This window comes from Hetaerina americana, unplaced genomic scaffold (assembly GCF_022747635.1).
Source record: "Hetaerina americana unplaced genomic scaffold, ioHetAmer1.1.p SCAF_50, whole genome shotgun sequence".
NCBI lineage: Eukaryota > Metazoa > Arthropoda > Insecta > Odonata > Calopterygidae > Hetaerina > Hetaerina americana.
In genome coordinates, this window is record NW_027287096.1 from 1,978,549 (window position 1) to 1,999,829 (window position 21,281).

A 21,281-nucleotide genomic window follows, 5' to 3' on the forward strand; every position below is an offset into this window, starting at 1 on the left:
TATAGAGCAGATAAGAGTGGTTGCCTACAATTATACGAGAAGTTGGGTTTTCACAGCATGCAAAGACGGTGGAGTAAATATTGATCTCTGAGAACTTCCTTCCTCTATTCATCCCTTTCAACATTCTTATTCTGTTCCTGCCCTTTCCTCATTTACCTAACATTCTCCCCTCTATTACAGCCTTCAACATCCCACTGCCGATCAATACACCCTTCATCCATTTTTCCTGCCTCCTTAGGATTTCTCCCAACAAACCCCTCTCTTCACCCACCATACCAAGTACTTCCTCATTTGTTTTATTCTTGGTCCATTTCACCTTCTCCATTCTCTCCCAAACCCGTATTTCAAAAGCCTCCAATCTACGTCCATCCTCCTGCTTCAATGACCAAGTTTCCGTGCCGTACATAGCTACACTCAATATCAATGTTTTTATGAGTATTTTCTCAATATCTTCACTCAACATCCCTCTCATCAACTCCCTTCTCCTCGTGAAAGCCTCTTTGCCTAGCGGAAATCTTCTCCTTACATTCCTACTACTTTGACCGTGTTGGTCCAAAACACTTCCAAGGCACATAAACTGTTCTACCTGCTCTAGTTTTTGCCCTCCTATTTTAATGTTAAGCTTGGCCTTTTTCTTTCTAGAAAATCGCATAACCTTTGTTTTATTAATATTGATTCTCATCCCATACCTGTCGCACTGAATTTCCAATTCACTAAGCAATGCTTGCAGCCCCTTGGCTGACTGACAAACTAAAGCTTGGTCATCAGCAAACCTAACTGATTTCATGATTAATGGTTTAATTTAAGTATTGATTTAATTGGTTTTATTTATTATTTTATTTAATGGTTTGTTTTAAGTACATAATAAAATAAGTAGAGGTGAATTATCTCAGACCACCTTTAAATAAAGAGCATATAACAAGCTGTCCCACAACCTTGGCATGGTGGAAGGGATTGTGCATTTTGATGACCTCTAGAGATGTGCTGGTGGGAGCAATGATAATTGCTTCAGGTAGGGTTGCCCATGCCAGATTAGTCAAAGGATAGGAGCCAGACAGAAGGTAGCGCCCACAGTGTCTTTTCCACAGTGAGGCGACTGCAAAGGCATCTCACCACAGCGGGGTGGCCATCAAGTGATGGTGTCACATTAAGAATACTATTGAGGAAGGCAACGGGAAACCACTTCAATTGTTATTCCCAACAGTTTTATGATATACAGTATATGAAAATCAGTCCCGGCAACTATGGAACTCGGCACAACTGGCTGTGTGTTGTGCCCGGTAGCAGGAGAGGCGAGGCATCCGCGGTCATCATGTCACAAAAGCCTTCCAAAACAAAACCGACAGCAGCAGCGCAGAAGATGCAGAAACAGATGACCAAATTAGTTAGAATAAGAACTTGGAATGTTAGGATAATGTTAAGGGCAGGAAAATTGGAGAATATATAGCAAGAGATGGAGAGAGGAAATGTAGATATTTTAGGTGTATATGAGTTGAGATGAAAGGATACTAGGGATTAATGGAGTGATAGTTATAGAGTAATATACAGCCTTAGGACAAGAGCCAGCCAGGGGATACCATAATATTGAATAAAAAGGTAGGAAGAAGCATAGTCAACATAGAGCAAGCAACAGATTGGATATTAGTAGTAGAGGTGAAAGCAGAACCAACAAACTTGGTCGTTGCTCACGTATACATGCCACCAAGCAATCATAGGGAGGAAGAAGTTGATAGGGTATACTATTAGTTAAAGGACATAACCACTTGTGTTCTGCAGGGAAATATTTGATAGTGATGGGGATTGGAATGTGACAGTAGGCAATGGCGGAGATGGTGATGAGATGGGAGACCATGGTTTAGGTATGAGGAATGACTGCTGAGAGAAAGCAACTGAATTGTCCAGGATACAGGGGTTAGTCATCGCCAACACTTCTTTTAGACTCCAATAAAAGCATAGGTATACATGTAAAACGCCAGGTGATACAGAAAGGTATCAGTTAGATTATATTATGGTTAGGCACCTATTTATGAACAGCATGATCAATTCCCACAATTTCCTGGGAATGGATGTGGACTCTGACCACAATTTAGTACTCATAAAGTGTAGCATCCTATTCAAAAAATCAAGGTAGGGATTGTGGGTTGGGAAATGGAATTTACAGGCATTAACTGGTATGACAAGGAAGGAGTATCAGCAGGCTGTAGAGAAAATTATGGATAAGGGTAAAGAGCTGCATACTATCTAGGAAAAATGGGAATACACCAAAAAAGGGATATCGAAAACCACGAAAGGAATTATAGGAACCCTTAATGGGAAAAGGATTAGGAAACCATGGATCACCAATGAGGTGATTAGACAGAAAGATGAGAGAAGAAAATGGAAGAGTATAAATACAGATCTAGACAGAAGGAAGTACGAAGAGTTAAATGATATTTTAAGACGGGCAACAAATAAAGCAAAAGAAGTATGGTGGAAGACGCAGTGCGAGGATATGGAAAGTTTGCAGAGGAAGGGCAAAATTGGTGTGCTATACAGTAAAGTTAAATCTTTATCGGGAAGTAAGAAGGGAATATCTGTGTTAACAGTTCAGGATAAGTCAGTAAACAAAATACTAGCAACAGAAAAGATCCCATAGAGATGAAAGGAATACGTAGATCTGTATGATAAAGAACAAAGGCCATCAAGGTTAGACATAGAAAGGGAACATGGCGTAGATGATGATGGCTTCGGTCCAGCCATGCTTGACTATGAGATAGAAAGGACACTGAGGGACATGAAATTAAATAAGGCCGTGGGGGAAAACAAAATTCCATCGGAACAACTAAAAGGTTTGAGAAAATGTGGAAGGAAGAGTCTATATGGACTCATTCGTAGCATCTATGAGGAAGGAATCTGGCTGGAAGACTTAGTGAGATCAATATTAATTCCAAAAAAAGTAAAGGCTACATCATGTGAGGACTACAGAAAAATAAGTTTGATTTCCTACGCAGCTAAAGTTGTTCCCAGAATCATCAACAAGTGAAATGGACTGAGAAGAAAACAAATGAGGAAGTACTTGATATGGTGGGCAAAGAGAGGCGTTTGTGGGGAGAAAACCTAAGGAGACAGGAAAAATGGATGAAGGGTGTATTGATCGCCAGTGGGATGTTGAAGACTGCAATAGAGGGGAGAATGTTAGGTAAATGAGGGAAGGGAAGGAACAGGATAGGGATGTTGGATGGGATGAAGGGAGGAAGGAAGAACACAGAGATGAAGAGAGGCTTGTTTTACAGTAGGATGTTGGGTTGTCTTTCGTTAGGAGTCACCAAATATTTATTTGATAGTTGTGTCAATGGGAAACTTACCTCAACCGGTAGATTACCTAATAATTACCTGATACTGTCCATTATCTTCTGGCCCTATAGCATACATGCGTTTTCTTGCCCCAAACAAGTTTATTTAATCACAAAGGGATACATATATAGAATAATGGCGTTAGAAAAATTTACGCGGCATGATTATTTGTTTACACTTAGATTCAGGTGCACGTCTTTGGCATCAATACAAATCATGCCATACCTCATTCTATTCCAAATTTTTTTAACAAAAATAACCAGGTTTTTTGATACTTTGAATTGGAGGATAGGTTACTTATTATAAATGGGTATTATTGGTTTCTCTAATAATGATTTTTGACTCATGCATTGACAGGCAACCATAAATGTATAGAATTAGGCCATTTGAAAAAAAGAAGTTATCATATTATTAAAATATTATCAAGACTAATCTATCAGCAATCGTTGGTTTTCCATTGACACAGTTAACATGCAATACTGCACTTACAAATCCTACACTAAACCATTCTCAAACTCAACATACTTCCTGCCTATCTTTATTCTGTCCTATATGCCCTTTATTTTCCTTACCCTCTCTTGCTCATACAAGATTCTCCTTCAACCATGGTCTTCAACATTACACTACCACCAATATGCAACGCATCCACTTTTCTAACCTTCTTTGAATTTCCTACAACATCCTTCTTTCCTCTCCTACCATGTCTAAAACTTCATCTATTTTCATTTTCATTCATTTCACCTTTTCCATCCTTCTCCATGCACCTATACATCTCAAAAGCTTCCAATCTATGCTTACTCCCCCCATGTCTTTTCTTTACATATTTACCTAAGGTGTTAACTGCCATCTCCCTAATCTTTGTAAAAACCTTTTCACCTGATGAAATTCTTCTTTTGATGTCCTAAATATTTAGTCCACCATTCAAACACCTTCTAAATTTGCGAACTGTTCTACCTTTCATATATTATGCCCAATGACTTTAATGTTTATTTAGGCCAAACTATTTCTTCAGAGCCTCATTACCTTCACTTTCTTATGGTTCGATTATCATCCCATACATAAAAGAAAACCATAAACACAGTAATCAACCGGAAGGTCAGTTTGGTAGGGGATGGTAGAGTTCACCCAGTACCAAGCCCTATTCAGCATGCCAAATTCACACACCAGGGTAGGGCGGCCAGTTCTTTTTCCCTGTGCTGGTTATGGTTTCCCAGGAAGACCTTGTACCCGAAAAATCACAAAGCTTGGGTGGAGCTCGAGGTGCCCAGAGGGGCTTGCCCGGGAATGAAACCTGAGCCCTCTGGTCAACAGTCGAATGCTCTACCCCTGGACTACCATGACCCATATCCCATACATATCACATCAATACTAAAATGCATTTAGCAATGATTGCAATTTTTTTGGCTGACTGGCTTATTAAATCTTCACACTCAACAAATTTAGCTAATTTCATATGTCCCCCACCTTCAGCCTCCCTCGTGCCTCTCTTACCATTTCCTACACTTACATACTGAAAGGGATGGATAATAATAGGCAACTGTTGTACCCCTTGTCTAACACTGCCCATCCTGACTCTTAGCATTGAATATTTATTTTCTAATACAGTTTATACAATCAGTAAATAGAAGATTCGTACCTGTTCATTGGCATAAAATATTTTTGCATTTAAAAGAAAAAACCCAATTTGCTCTCCTTTAATTACAGTAGGCAGGTAATTCCCCCAAATGAAATTGTTAGATTGTATCATTTTGTACAGGCATCTTCATTAGTCCTATCAATGGGTTCTGACCAAGACATAGGGGAAGAGTGCATGTTTTTCAATTACGACAACAGCCATGTTAATGGAAGCAATAAATTCTACTGATCAGGGTCATCTACTTCATAATATATATTACATTTAGAGTGGTGCAAAAGAGAGATCTCACAGCATGTGCATAAAATTTTGTAAGAAATAAAGATACAAAAAAATGGAAGAATGGGATACAAAATAAGTCATTATTCAGATGAGATCAATTTAGTCACAGGTAGTGAGGAGACTATGAAAAAATTCAGTATATATGAAGAAATCAAAACATAGTGGAGAATCCATAATGTAGGATATTTTTTGCTCAATAAAGGAAGTGATTTGACAAAGTATAGTGGGCAAGGCTAACTAAGTACCACAGAACACGAGAGCAGACTTGAAGGATACATCTGTCTCATTCAAAACCATTAACTGAAACACATTGAACAAACATAGCTGGAGAATTTGGGCAAGTGATAATGCACATAGCTGGTGATATAAGCCTTGGACAGAGTTCTCCATGTTGCACATGATTTTTAATTTACTCACAACAGAAATTGAAAACTTAGCTATGGTCAGCATATGAGTTGGTGTCATTATTGAGTGCACTACCGGATCACTATGAGATAAATGCAATGATATGTAATGTAATGCAATGATGAAGTAATGATATTACAAACAAACATGAAGGGAAGGTTAAATATAATGACAAATATAAATAATGGAGGCAGGAATGAAAGTCGGTGGGGAATTCGTAACATCCGTTACATTCACTGATGACCAAGCTTTAGTTTGTCAGTCCCCACCCCACTCTAAACCAACCAAGCACCTGTCCTGACACTTAACACCCCTCTCCCCCTCCCCATCAACGCCAATCGCAACTCCATTTTCTTTCGCCTCCTTCTCCCCCATCTCTCACCCACCCCTCCTCTCCCTCATGATTGGTATATAGTGGACTGCAACTTGTTTAATTTGTACCTGATGATGACGCTTGAGCGTTGAAACCGGTTGTACGCAAATACAGGACAGTGGAAAGATACTTTGTATCCTTAATTTTAATGAGACAATTCTTATCTGCCACATTGGGGCATACTGCTATGCATAACAATGCAAAAACTGAATGTTTTCTTGTTATGTATACAGCATTACCAGTATGTCATTGGTTGGTGCCATATGAAATTAAAAGAGGGCTATTAAGTAATAAGTATGTACTTAAGATGTGTATCCAATTTATTCTGTCCGCTGCAGCCTAAACTGTAAATAATAATGGAGAAGGCAATGGCCTTTCTCAATCCATATATTTTCACTATAGGCAATGTGGAGTCTAAAGTTGGGAGCATGTATGCTCATTAGGAGGGAATGAAGATATTGGTTGTCATGTAAGAGCATATAAGCATAAAGAGCTATAGACAGAAAAAATTGAGGAAAGTCGTATAGTAGCTGAGCAGGTATTCTCTAGTAACAAATTCTTTCCTTCCTTGGATCAACCGAAGAATATCATTGATTAACAATTACCTTAAAAAATAATACTTAATAAGTAGGCAAGGATTGCAATTAATTGCTGTTCATCAGAAATCTTTCGAAGTAATTTCATGCTGAGTAGGCTCACAAAGAAAAATCTAAATGCAACATACATAATGAAAAGCAGATGCACTCGCTAATGAAAGAAGATTACAAGGCATTTCCCAAACCCTTTTAATTCAGGACTACTGGCGTCATCCTTAGCATTAATTCAAGAAGCCATTAACAACCACGGGAAATAGGCTAGCATGTAATAGTTTTCTTTGCTGGTTTCAAAGAGATTAATTACCCACATACATACTCCACTCGAATGAAAGGATATTATTTCCTTACATAACTGGCATACACTTCAGGATCAATTCAAAGAAGGATTCAAAGAAATTGTACACGGCAACATAAGTCCACTGGAATTGAACATGTGGGGTTGGATCCTAGTGGTCCTTAAGATTTCTTCGTGCCTTATCTTTCACCAATCGTATTAAACGCTTTTATTTCCATCGCCATTCGATTTTAATGAAAAAAGTTGGCGGGACATGATGAACACAAACAATATGTAATAAATTAAATTAATAAATAGCTAACGCCACTTTGACGCAGCTATATAAAAAGCGCTCTTGAATTAAGCACAACATGGGTAATGCCGTTGGCACCATCCCATGCCCCACCATCGTTCAAGGCAGAGATCTCTTAACTTTAAAAATTACCAAGTAAAAGAATGAAAGAGTCTTCATTTGAATATAATTTATAATTGAACATAATATGTACATTGGTATATTGAGCCTTCTTAATTGACTAACTATCAGCAAAGAAACGATTATCACGGAATTTCCCCAAAATTTTGGACAGTCAACATTCACTTCAAATATACACTCAATCCTTAATAAATAAGTAAATAGCACACATACATGACTAGTTATCACTCACCCATGACCCATCTCTTAAATCGGTGGCACTCGAGTTGAATTCCAGGGAACTCGGTTCGCATGCTGTGACACCTATCTCTAAACTGCCGCTCCAAGAATTTATCTGGAACGTAAAGTTTATTGAACATCCTATAAATAAATCATAATGTAACTGTACTTAAGGCTACCAAACCAGTACTTGCATGATGGATTTATTTACAGAAGAGAGCCAATTGAACAGTTAAGCATGAGAAATGAGAAAAATTTACGCAGGAGAAGCAATTTGATTTCCGCAGAAAATTATGACAGTTCATCTTCCATGAAAACACCTGCCATATGACTGATTTTTAAATGAAGGAAAACATGCCATACTATTGTTTATATTCAAGTCACACGTGAACGTAATGGTTACGAAGCCAAAGAGCATATAGAACAGCTTAAATAAGGTCGACTGCATGCTTTAAAATATCTTGTAAGGGCCGGTCACTAGTCAAAACACAAAAAATAACAATGAAATGACAATGAGATGTTCACCTTCTTGTCGATTCTAACTTCAAATAATTGATTGTCCACTAAAGGTTCACTACTAAGCACCAATCCGTAGTTGAATTCCGCAAAATTTCTAGTTGCTGTTTTATTGCCATTTGTTAACGTAACGCGTTCTCCACACCTCCTTTGAAACATAGCAACCATATTCTACCATGAAACAACTCCATGAAACATGGACGGTCTTTTAATAATTCCAAATTGACCCTTGCTGCCATCTAGAGATTGATGGAACAATTACGACAATAGAGGCGCCAAAAGAGAGCCCTTCTGTACGCGTTTGGAAAGACTGTATTACTGCAATCGGTAAAAATAATTTTTCCGGAATACTGGGCCGTACTTTGATTTTGGCATACTTTCAGAATTTAACATTAGTTATGATATGTTATTAATACAATTAGATCTGCCAGGTTTACAGCGCCGACATCGAGTAAAGAATTGTACAAATTCATTGTTTGCCAAATTATAGTATTCATAGAAATAAAAAATAATTCAATGAGAATCAGAGAAATCGCCAAATAAGGGGGATTTAACCTTAAAAATAATTAGAGTTACCAATGGTTGATGATATTAGAGTTTTAATACACTGTAATTGATCTGCCAATTCCCAAAATTCAGTGTTAATATTAGCATACCTATGCATAGAAAATCAAACGGTTAGAAGAATTACCATTTTTTTTGACTAAACCTGTTCAAAGCTTCACAATGCTAATGCTGAGTACAAACTTACTGGATTTTCTAGCTTCCAAATGTATTATCTCTCTGCGTGGTACAACTGGCGTAGCTAGCTATAAGAGAACGTTTATAGCAGATAGGTAGTTAACTATTTTCTTTTCTTGTTGTAAAATTTAATGAATTCGTCCTCGCTAAAAAGGGCTAACACATATATTTTTGCCCTGTTTAGAAATATAGAGTTGCGTATTCGACAGACTTGGATTGTACGGTAAGGGGGTTTGTTGCCTTCCGTAACAAATAAGAGGGAAGGTTCATGCAATTTGGATACGTAAAAAATTCTATCTGTTTCTTTAGAGAATACCAAATATGGTGTAATCAATTAAACACCTCAAAATGATACAACTTAAAACAAAGAGAATTGCTATGCGCTTTACAGTTTCCTATGTGATCCCATTTATTAGTAAGTAAGTGAGTAAGTAATTTTATTTGCCCAGCAGATTTGTACAATTGTAAAAAACAAGGACAGATATAGGACACGTCAATGTTATATAAAGAAATGATAAATACTAAGTACAAAGTGTTTAAATACAAAGAAACTCATGGGACAAGAAGTTCATTAATAGAATAAAACATTTTACAGAGTAAATATTTCTGAAGGTTGAGCTTAAATATAGGCAGCTTATGTTGTGCTTTAGGAAGTTTATTAAAAATCATGAGGCCCATATGTTTAGGTCCATGGGCAAGAACAAGTGATCCAAGAACATATTAAAATCGATAAAATAAATTTCAAATTCCAAAATATGTTCATATATTCTGCCAAGCACATAAAACGATTATCACTATAAATTAAGCGGAATAGCGCAGCTTTTGATATCGATTCTGAGACTTCTTTATTATTATGCGAAAATCAGCTGATGACGCCGGGTTTTATCAACCGGAGAAAAACATAAGCATAGCGAATTTGCGCCAGGGTACAGATTGGTTGTTGTTGGAGAGCCGGAAGGTGTGAGGCAATAATCTATGAATACGAGTTTGTTTCGACTTTAGATATCAAAATTTTTCGTAAAATGTTGTGTCGAGGCTGTTCTTTAATATTTAACAAACAACTGCGCCCTTTCGCTTTGTTCCTACGACAAATGAGCGAAACACCGGCAAAGAAAGGTAATCGGCGTTAATTTTTAAATGCAAATGAATTAAAGTTTTTTTTAAATGAAAATGTTATTCGTTAGGTGGGAAGGATCCTGCTGCATACTTTTTCAGGGATAAAGTCCAGCATTTAATGAGGCATTTATCTCGAGTTGATCTGGAGAAAGTGTTTCGAGTTAGGAAAGAAGGACAACAGATTGACACTCCCGAATATAAATTCATGACAACAGAAGAACTAGAAAAAGTACGGTTATAATTGTTAAAATTTGTTTGTTTGAGGAATACTTCTTGCGCATACTTTAACAATTTATCTTACAGGAAATGGCCGAGGTGCAACAAAAAGTCGATAAGAAGCTACAAATGCCTCCCTTCATCAACGAGCGAGAAGATATAGATTGTGTTTTGTCAGAAGAGCCGAAGTTAAAGGGATACGATTCCTCCAAATATGTATTCACAGACATTACATATGGTGTAACTGACAGGGTGGGTTTGTATGTGTAATAAGTAAACATTCTAACAGGCACAGTCGCTATAAACCCCTTGTATTAGTCTTCTGATGTACATGTATGTACTTGTTAAACCGTTTTAGGGCCCTCTTGTGCTCTTGCCTTGGTTAAATCCATCCTTCCCTGTTTTTCCCTTTTCATTTCGTTTTACTTTTTGCCATTTTCGTGCATTCTGAAAGCTGGTCGGTTTCATCCCACTTGTGTCTATTGACCACTATGTCCATTTTGGTCCAAACCACTATTCTTATGTGCCAGTTGCCCCACCTGTTTTAATATTCAGCCCCATAATTTGATTGTTAACACAGCTTCAATTCCTCAGAACTTTTTTACTTTCGTTGCCTAGTCTTTTACACTCCTGTTACACTCATCTCCACATACCCGTAATTTGCTAATGTATGGCTGTAGTTCCTTAGCTGATTTAGTAAATGAATTTATTATCCACAAATATAACTACCTACTCACGGCCTACTTCCATTCTCAGCATATATCTTTTCTCTCATGCTATTGTGTTTTATAAAAAAGTTTTTAACTTTTCTTTACAAAAGATTCAAGTGGTATTTTTATGATTACCTATTCTAATTATCTAGCCTTACTCCTTAATTTTGAATGATGTTGGACATTTAAAATTGAATTATTGTTTCTTCTGTCTACTCCTGCCTTTAATCATTTAATGAGCATTGTACCCTTTGCTTCAATAGATATCCTCTTTTATTCGGAAGCCAACAAAATCATCCTGACTTCGCACTTTATTTCTTTCTGTCATTATTTTGTTACTGCATAAGTATCACATACTTATTTACCCTTACAACTCTGATACTGATTTTCACAGCAGTAGTCATTTACCCTCTTCTCAAAATTTTTATAGTTCCTATAGTATTCCTATAGTATGCACCACTGTTTCTGTGTGTAAAATGGAACATGTGACCTTACTATGTGCACATTCTGTTGCTTTTCTTTATTAGGGTAGGAGTTCATAATTACCAAATTAAGGCAATTTCATTTCAATTCGATACTTCCTCCGCATTCCTTGAATCTCTTCCAATTCAGTGTCTTTCATATCTTATATTTTTCCATCCCCTATTAAATCATAAAAAAATATGCCATTTTTTGGACCTTGCATGTAGACAAAATATGGTATTTATATTAATATTATATGTGCGTTGAGGACAATATGGTGATAATTTTAATTAATGAGCCATGGCAATTTGGAAAATGAAGTTTCAGTTTTGAGCTGCATATGCCTTCTTTTTTCATACTAAACTTTGGAGATAGATGTTTAAAAATTTGATTTCTTTCATATATTTATGCTATCTATGACTTTCTGAGCTTAATGCATCTTAGCTTGAATTAGCTTCTGAGCTTTATTATTGACCCTTTTAATGATGCATAAATAATTAAAATTTCTGTTTTAGGATCGCTTAATTGTTGTAAGGGATACTGATGGCACTTTGCGTAAAGCGAATTGGGAGGAGAGGCATAGGATGAACCAGCTATACTTTGAAAGGCCTGGAAGAAAGTACTACAAGCCAAGAATGTTTAAAGAGGAATACCTCAAGGTATAAAAATTCATCTCTCAGGACCCTATTTTGAATTTGTGAATTGTGTTATATTCAGTGACATTCCTCAATGGCCTCAATGACTTTCTTGCAACTTTTGATTTGCAAAGTAATAGACAAAATATATAATATAAGACAATATTCAATGACATGAAAAATAGTATTAACTTCATTGAAATAAACATGTTGAAATATCCACTGAATGCTTATCATATATATGCACTTTAACCTCTGATGAATAATGGGAAATAATATTAGCTGATGTCGGATTTTCAGTATGTTTTTTTTATTCATGTAAATATTCCGCATGCACTACAATGCTGATGCAATGGAAGGACTTGGACAGTCAAATAACTCTAGGGATATACTGGCTGTCCAAGCAATGAAAACTGCTAAACTTACCACTTCTCGATACCTGCGCAAATGAGGGTAAGAACCTCCCTACTTCCCGCACACCCTCCCTTGACCTCAGAGATCTACATAATACCCCGCAAGCCACCGCAAGGACGTGTGGCAGGGGGTGTTAGGTCACCAACCGTGAAAAGGAACAATGCCACATGCAAAACAACAACATGGAAAATTACATCCACAGTGGCGCACACACTCATGGAAAAATATCTTCATCCAACACTCATGCAAACACATATACCATAAACCAACAAACAACTGCACCCCAGGATGCAGCACGAAAGCCATCCAACAGCACGCAAGCCTGGACACAACCAGGACACACCAAGCAAGAATGTGAAACTCAGCCACCACGTGAACATGCAACACTAAACACTACCCCCCAAGGAGACTGTGAAAGGCAGGAAATGTGACCCAATGTTGCAGGTCGCAGGAATTTCCCCCTGCGGAGAGGAATGAGGGATTGAAAGAGACATGTTAAAGGTTTTTGTATTTATGTCTATGAAGCATTAAAACCCACCCACTTTCCTCTGTCATTGGGAATGCTCCTCATAGGGTGCCTCATGTTTTCTACCCTTCCCTCCAACTATCATTGCTAAATCCCCTCCCCCACCCACCCTCTCACCTCCCCGCAACCTACCGGAGTGTAATATATATAGATGGATGTCTGTCAGAGTTATCACCTGAAGATGACGTTGAACGTCGAAACCTGGGTTGTCTTGTATTAAGTTTTTAGTGGAAACGCAAAATTACTATTTGTTATTTCCAATCATTTTCACAATTAAGTTTCAATATTACAATCCCACGATCAGCAGTACCATAGAAGTATTTAATTCCTTTTTTTAGCTTGTTAAGGGTTAGGCAAGGGAGTGGAATTGTTTGGAGGCCAGTCTCATTTTGCAAGCTGAAGAAAAGGAAAAAGGCGAAGAAATAGGGAGGAAGAGGTCAGGTATTTTAGTATAACTGAAGGAGAGCAGTCTGATATGATGGAACTGTATTATAATAACAGAAACAAAGACTATTACAATTTTCGACTTAATATAAAGTGGAAAGTTGTAATAGGTTCTATTATTATGAGAGAAGGGAAGATGGGGAATTATACAAGGCTGAGTATATAACAGGATATTTATCTCATTATTCATTAGAGATTATTTATTTCATTTTTTGATGAAGTAAAATAGAATTTTTGTATTCCATGACTAATGGTTCACTCCTCAATCTTTACGTATAATATAGGTAGTAATTTTTCCTCCATTTGGTAGGAGGCTTGTTGGTTGAAACTTTATAATTAGGAATATCAAGAGGGATAATATAATATGTAGTCAGTGAATGACTCTACATTACATAAATGATATGTATGGCACAAACTTTTTACTGCCTAAAAGCAGTACTGGTAAATAATTAATGTTTAAATTAATTGCTTACAGGACTTGTTGCAAAGAAGAGAATATGAGTTCATCCTTGATCAAGCTTGCACTCAGTTTGATCCTGATGACCCTGATTTCATTCATGTGAGAGCAATGACTTATGATCACATCAATAAAACCAATGACTATCAGCTTCTTCGCTCGTCTCGACACTTCGGGCCATTGGCATTTTACCTGGCATGGAACAATTGCATTGATAATCTGTTAATTGATATTCTTAATGGTGATAGGTAATTAAAGCTTTTTTTATCATCTATTCAAGTGGTGGAAATAGTAATACCAGAGTAGCTAAGAGCAAATCATAATGCAATTATTATGTTTCCATGTATTTTAATTTATCCATTATTGAAATAGAAAGAAAGACTCGTACTTTTCCACAGATTTGTGGAAAAGTACGAGTCTTTCTTTCTATTTCAATAATGGATATCAATTACTTCCACGAAGTGAAGCCTGAAACAATAGAATATATTTTAATTTAGTTCACAATTATGGGATTTTTGGAGTACCAATGATTTGAATTGTGTTGCAGTAAAATTCATCTCATAATCAGTACCCTCAATTTCCTAAATATAAATTTAATAATGTTGTATGAAAGTAATATGGACTCTCCTTGAAGTGATTTATGTTTCAATATATCATTCATACAATTTTCTTTCAGGATTGTGAGAAAAAAAACATAATTTAGATTTTACTAATAACCTACTCCTCCGTAAGATTTCTTCCTTGCTCTTCTATTCTTGCTTGCCTTTTACTTTTGTCATCTTCTTATATTATTACATATCTGCTCCTCTGTTCTTGACACTACTAATATATCTTACCTTGAGAGACTCTTTGAACACCAGCACCCATGCCTTTCTTGGTCAAGGTGATTTGACTCTCATCCATATTCTCAGCACGACCAAATCAGCATGGAAAGCTCCCATTTATAACCTAATGTTATATTTTATTACCCACTTTCTTCCTACCATTTCAGACTTGATGAGGCAGTTTCCTTGATAGAATTGTACCAGATACTGAATCCAAATTTGAAATCTGTGAAAACCAAAAAAAGTGATGGTGACATTGAATTTGTAAAGGTAAGCCATGTGAGGGAGTGACTATTGTTTGTACAAGTTAAAAAAGAATGTTTAATCATATATATTAATCTTGGTCCATTGCTATTCTGTGACCTTTTTAAAAAAGTGTATCAAGAATATAGGCATTTCATTAGATGCTTATCAATTATGTTGTAAATTTCTGAGATTTAAGAAGAAACAAAGCACACTTTTGGAGAGTTGACCTTGCATTTTGTGGTGCATAATCATTACGCAGGAACCTCAAAGGTTTAGGTTACTGGTGCAGTAACCTGAACCTTTGATGTAACCGGTGCATAATTAACTATGGTGATGAATCACATACATACATATATTTCTCTTCTCAGCCAACTCAAGTAGCCAACTATGCTCTGTATAAGTGTATTTTTTTTAAGGTAATCTACTGGTTAAGGTAGGTTTTGGATTGACACAACTACCAAATAGCCATTTCTTAACAAAACACAATACAGCATCCTACTCTACAATAAGTCCCTCTTCATCTCTGTGTACTTCCTTCCTCCCTTCATCCCATCCAACATCCGTTTCCGATTCCTGCCCTTTCCTCATTTGCCTAACATTTTCTCCTCTATTACCGTCTTCAACATCCCACTGCGGGGGATCGAGATGGTGGGGGGGCAAACGTATTGGCTTCCCACCCAGAGGGCCCGGGTTCAAATCCCGGCGGTGTTGAATATTTTTCAGAGGTATCTCGATCCCTACTTGAGGTGCTTTGTGGAGGGCACTTTGAGTGAGTGCGCCGTCCGTCATATGGGACGTTAAGCTGTTGGACCCCTTGGCACCTTTCGTAAAGAGTAGGCTAATGCCGACGCCGAATTTCTCTCCACCCTTCATCCTTGCGTGTCCATCCCACATGGTGCAAATGACCTCAGCTGTCGGTCGCCTCCCCAAAAATACTACTACTATCCCACTGTGGGTCAATACACCCTTCATCCACTTTTCCTGCCTCGATAGGATTTCTCACAATAAACCCCTCTCTTCACCCACCATACCCAGCACTTCTTTGTTTGTTTTCCTTTCCCTCAATTTTACCTTCTCCATGCCAATATTTCAAAAGCCTCCAATATATGTCTATCCCCCTGCTTCAGTGACCATGTTTCTGCGCCGTACATTACTATGCTCCATATCAAAGAGCCTTTTCTTAAGATCCTTACTCAAAATTTCTGTCATCAACTCCCTCCTTGTGAAAGACTCTATGCCTTGTGCAATTCTTCTATTGTCCATACTACTTTGACCATTTTGGTCCAAAATACTTCCGAGGTACATTAACTGATCCACTTGCTTTACTTTTTGCCCTCCTATTTTAATATTGAGCTCATCCTTTTTCTTTCTAGAAAATCGCATAACTTTTGTTTTATTCATAGTAATTCTCATCCCATATCTTTCATACACAATTTCCAATTCGCTCAGCAATGCTTGCCACCCCTTGGCCGACTGACAAAATATAGCTTGGTCATCAGCCACCTAACTGATTTTACCGATTGCCCTCCAACTTTCATTCCTACCTCCAGTTCATGCCATGCCTCTTTAATCATTTCCTACTCATAAACGTTGAAGAGCATCGGTGATTATGAACAACCCTGCCTTACACCTCTTCCTAACACTGCCCAACTGGACTCCACGTCCCCCAATCGCACCTGAGCAGTCTGAGACATGTACAGGTTGCAGATTAGTCTCCTATCCCTCAATCTATTCCTATTTTCTTCAATGTACTCATTAGTTTTTCCCAATTCACTCTATCAAATGCCTTATTGAAATCTGTGAAACAGGCAAATACATCCTGATTTTATTCTATATTACTCGTGATTAGCGATCTCATTACTGCAATGGCATCATGTGTGCCCTTCCCCTTCCTAAACCCAAACTGATCACCCCCTGTATTAAGTAATCATTTGCCCTACTCTCTATCCTTTTGTTGATGATCATGAGAACAACTTAAGCTGCTTAGGAAATCACACTTATTGTTCTTTAGTCTTCACATGATGTAGCCTCTACTTTTTTTGGAACTAATCTCACAAAGTCTTCTGGCCAGATTCCTTCCTCATGGATGCTATGAATGAGTCCATATGGACTCTTCCTCCGGCATTTTCCTAACCCTTCTAGTATTTCCCCTGGAAATTTGTCCACTTTCACAGCCTTATTTAATTTCATCTCCCTTAATGCCCTTTATATCTCATTGTCAAGCATGGTTGGACCTAAGCTATCTTCATTTATGCCATGTTCTCTTTCTATGTCTAAACCTGCTGGCCTTAGTTCTTTATCATACAGATCTACATATTCCTTCCATCTCTTTGGGATCTTTTCTGTTTCAAGTATTATCTTTACCGACCTATCTTGAACTGTTAATACAGATATTCCATTCATAGTTCCCAGTAGTGTTGTACACTTCTTGTTTAGCATAATAATTTCACCCATCTTCTGCAAATTTTCCATATCCACGCACTGCATCTGCCACCATGCTTCTTTTGCTTTTGTTGTTGCCCATCTCAAATTATTAAATTCTTTGTACTTCCTTCTGCTAGATCTGTATTTACAGTCTTCCATTTTCTTCTCTCATCTATCTTTTGAATCATCTCATCCGTGGTCCATGGTTTCCATATAAGTGTATGAGACCAGACATTTAAGCTGTTTATTTCCCTTTGCATTTCTTCCTTGCTTTAGGTAGACCTAATTGAAAGATGTTATTTCAAATAATTTAGTTTGGTACTTTTCTGCAAAAAAATAATTGAAATTAGTTTTAAGGGGCACATTGAATAACAATTGTATAGTGTGTAATGACATATTGAAGGACATAAAGAGCCAGGGATATATTTATCAAATTTTGTGGTATTAGTGTTGAGAAGTTCTTGAGTAATTGCATTAAAGAGGTATGAATTTGCATCCTTTAGGATGGCCATAGTATCACAGTTAATAGTTTTTAGTGGATATTGGGAAATGGCCTGGAGAAGAGTATAGAGGGAGAGGGCAAACTAAGGATATACTTAACAGAATTTTAATGTGAGGTAATTTTCTTAGATGCACTATGGAAGTATCAAAAATGGAGGCATTATGAGTTATAGATGTTGAATTACTTTAGAAGGTCAAATTGAAGAATACTGTTGGTAGCAGAAAAGAAGTAAAAACCTCTTTAAAGATTTTACCTCTTAAAAATCAGTCAGAATTTTCAAAACTGATAATTCCGTGAATATATGTATTAGAAAATGTATCTCATTCATACATGGGGTAAACTCCCTCTTCAAGGATAGTTTGGAAATACTGTACAGAGTCAGAGAGATAGCACCACTGGTGTGTGCATATAAGTTAATGTCAGTTAGTAGCATCTCTTGAAGGAACACACACCAATTTTTAGCCAGTTTTGGTGTTTTGCTTCATGTTTTGTGCTTTTTTGCATTGGGCAAGCCAAGTTATTTAAAAAAATGGATGAAAGAGAAGTTTGTATGCATCATTAAACATTGGAATAAAATGCATAGAAATCAAGAGAATGGCTCCGGGCAGACATACATGGAGATTAACCATGTGAGAACCTGCCACATGGCAGAACAACCCAACATGATGATGTGCTTTCAAGTACAACAGTTTTTCAGAGGTTTCTAACTTTTTAGAGGGGCTTTACTAACCAAAGTTATGTTGAACATTCTGAATGCCATGTTGAGACGCTTCTCTAGAAATCATTGTTAAAATCCGTGGATGGATGGATGGATAAAATCCGTAAAATGGATGAGTGTAGGTGCATGAGAATTCTAATGCTATAGACATCTTGAACTGGTACTTAATACTTTCCATAAATATTTGGGCATAAGAAGCTATATTCAAGATGGGTGCCCTGATTGCGAACAGTAGATTAAAAAATCATGTGGTTAAGATTCAAGGCCAATTTGCAGGTGCTTTAGAAAAATGCATAGGGCATTAGGCACCATTTCAGTGCTGTAAACTAAACATGGATACATCATTACAAATCTGAAATAAAGGAACAATCGAAGTAGTTGATTGCCTACAGGAAGTATGCTAAATAGGAGGTAAAGACCATTCCTTCAGTTGGGAAGTCCCTGGTAACATTCTATTTGGAAAATGATCAAACCATTACAGGTGAACGTTATGCATCTTTGTGAGAGCTTATGAAAACTAAGCTGATTTGCAAGAAAAATGTCTAAAATTAGTCCAAAAAAAGTTATCCATCATGCTCATTCCTCAGCAGTTAGAGCTGCAAAATTAATGGACTTATGATTCCAACTCATCTTGATCTCCCTTATCCTTCACACTTAACTTTGACTACTGCCTGTCATTTAGTGTGATTAATGGCTGACAGTAACGAAAAATGCCTATTTTGCCGAGTTGGAATAATTGTCTTACTCGAAAGGTATCACAAAATTGAAGTTACATAAGATGAAGTAAAGAAGCATAAAAGAAGGCCATGATGAAAAATAGAAATTGTTTGTATCTGAAAATTAAGTAGTATTAATTTTTACCCAGGCTTTTCAAACTACCCTCGTTTATTCACTCAACACCAATCAGTATAATATTCTCACATGCCTAAAAAGTTTTGCAGTCCATGAAAATGTTAATTTTTAGACGTTAATTGTTTTTTTCCATTTGCCTCTTTGTTCATTCTATTTATATATCCATTTTCATTCTCATAGGGCCAATTTAAAAAAAATATTAAATGGGTTCAAGAAAATCAAAACTGATTTTACATTTAGCTCTCTTTGTGACCCTGTTGTTAACTTACCTTCTTAGAATTTTTGGCTGGATCTTTCTTAACTTCATTTTCCAATGTTTGTAAGTAAGCTTAGGTTTCTGGGGGGGAATTGTAATATTTAGAGGTTTTTAGCATTTAGGTTGTTGAAAAAAATGATTTTAGGATATTCTTAGTTGTTTTTACTACTGAGGATAAGATAATGTACTTAACTCCAATGAAAATTGCCAGAATACTTATATGTAAATTAATTTACATTTCAGGCATATGCTGAGCTAGATTCTCCTAAAAGGAATGACGTTGAACTTGCATTGCAGAATTATGCTCAAAGACAGTTCCACAGCATCGATTTAGAAGCTGAAGAATCCCAAGGTCATTGATAATCAGGGATTTTGTATGTAGGCTAACTTTACACTGTATTTCATGCGCTCATATTTTAATGCTGTTGTGTGGAATCATGTATAGAAATTGTATTTCAACTTTTATAAAAAAATATGAAAATTTTATCATTTTGAATGTATGTCTCATCTCACATGTTAACAACATTACGTCTTTTCTAAAATGATGTAATCCACCAAAAAAATGTCCATCGCATCATATTACTATATTTCTGAAAGTATAGTAAACCTTTAGTTGGTAAAAAGTTTTATCTTAATTTAAAATTTGTGACAGCTGACTGTAGATCAGACAGTGCTTTTCCACACTATTATGAGATCTGTTCAAAACGTTCTCAAACTTCTTTAATAGTGCACCCCTAGTTGGTTATTTTTTTAATGTGCTTGGAGGCATTGTGTCTGTGGAAACTTCCCAAATAACCGCTTTCAACCACTTTGTTGATAACTTGGTCTTGTTGATAACTTGGTTTTTGATCAGTTACGGCCGTTTATGTGAGGTGTTCATGGAGTTTGGGGAATAATTGGAAACAAATTCTTTACACGAGCAGTGTTGTTCCATGAAATTCTGTGCGAAACTCTGCAAATCCTTTTGACTTGATTACAAGGCTTATGGTCAAGATGCTATAAAATGTACGGCATATTTTGAGTAGTTTACCTGGTTCAAAAATGGGCAGTAATCAGTGGAAGACAACAAGCATTCTGGAAGACCATCGACATCGATTGATAACCCCCCCACATCAAGAAAGTGAACGATCTCCGTTGTGCCAATTGACTGTCAGAGAACTTATAGTAGAATGTGGTATCTTGACTAATTCACGCTATGAAATCCTGACTGAAAAATTGAGGCATCATTGGGTCTCCATCAAACGTGCCTCGCTTGTTGGCAGCAGACCAGAAACAAGATCGAGTTCAAGTCTGTCAGGATCTGTTTGATCGAGCTGAAGAGGATGAAACCTCCTTGTCCAGAGTCATAACATTTAAAGTTCATGAGTTTATAGATATGAAATCGAAACAAGTGCAGTCTTCACAATGGATTGATGAAACACCCCCTCACTTTTTTTCAATGCAGAGGGTTGTGCATCACGAATACCTACTTAAAGGCCGGACAGTCAACATGGAGAATTACCTGGGAGTTATGAAACTTCTAAGAAAGAGAATCAAGCAAGAAAGGCCAAAACTTCATAGGAGCGATGAGTGGTTTTTTCATCATGATAAACGTGCTGGGGTGATTGCTCTCCCAAAAATCGTGAGTTTTTAGCAGGACCACTCGGCTTCCCCACCAATCCTTATCAACAGACT

At 37.0% G+C, this 21,281-nt stretch overlaps 2 protein-coding genes across 3 annotated transcripts in view; one reads left to right on the top strand and one right to left on the bottom strand.

Moving 5' to 3' along the window:
- The window catches only part of LOC139694559 (neuralized-like protein 4), a 69,180-nt gene extending 60,903 nt beyond the window's left edge, over window positions 1–8,277 (bottom strand). The window contains exons 1-2 of the mRNA XM_071593059.1: window positions 8,074–8,277; window positions 7,562–7,663 (exon numbers count right to left, since the gene is read on the bottom strand). Coding sequence (XP_071449160.1) covers window positions 7,562–7,663; window positions 8,074–8,232 — 261 coding nt within the window. The 5' untranslated portion in view covers window positions 8,233–8,277. The remainder of the gene's footprint in view (window positions 1–7,561; window positions 7,664–8,073) is intronic.
- Window positions 8,278–9,743: 1,466 nt separating this feature from the next.
- On the top strand, window positions 9,744–20,280 carry mRpS22 (mitochondrial ribosomal protein S22). Of its 2 annotated transcripts, none has more exons than XM_071593060.1 (7): window positions 9,744–9,921; window positions 9,990–10,150; window positions 10,225–10,389; window positions 11,825–11,968; window positions 13,804–14,033; window positions 14,777–14,879; window positions 19,851–20,280. In XM_071593060.1, the coding sequence occupies exons 1-7, from the start codon at window positions 9,828–9,830 to the stop codon at window positions 19,965–19,967; spliced, it is 1,014 nt and encodes a 337-aa protein (XP_071449161.1). In that variant the 5' UTR covers window positions 9,744–9,827; the 3' UTR covers window positions 19,968–20,280. The 2 variants fall into 2 exon arrangements, with proteins under 2 accessions (XP_071449161.1, XP_071449162.1); XM_071593061.1 differs by having other exon boundaries at window positions 10,021–10,150.
- Window positions 20,281–21,281: the final 1,001 nt, after the last annotated feature.

Bases quoted from the DNA above. Each gene is read 5' to 3' on its own strand.
- mRpS22 (XM_071593060.1), top strand. From the start codon at position 9,828: ATGTTGTGTCGAGGCTGTTCTTTAATATTTAACAAACAACTGCGCCCT. The intron at 9,922-9,989 runs GTAATCGGCGTT...GTTATTCGTTAG, and splicing joins CGAAACACCGGCAAAGAAAG to GTGGGAAGGATCCTGCTGCA. The intron at 11,969-13,803 runs GTATAAAAATTC...AATTGCTTACAG, and splicing joins TTAAAGAGGAATACCTCAAG to GACTTGTTGCAAAGAAGAGA.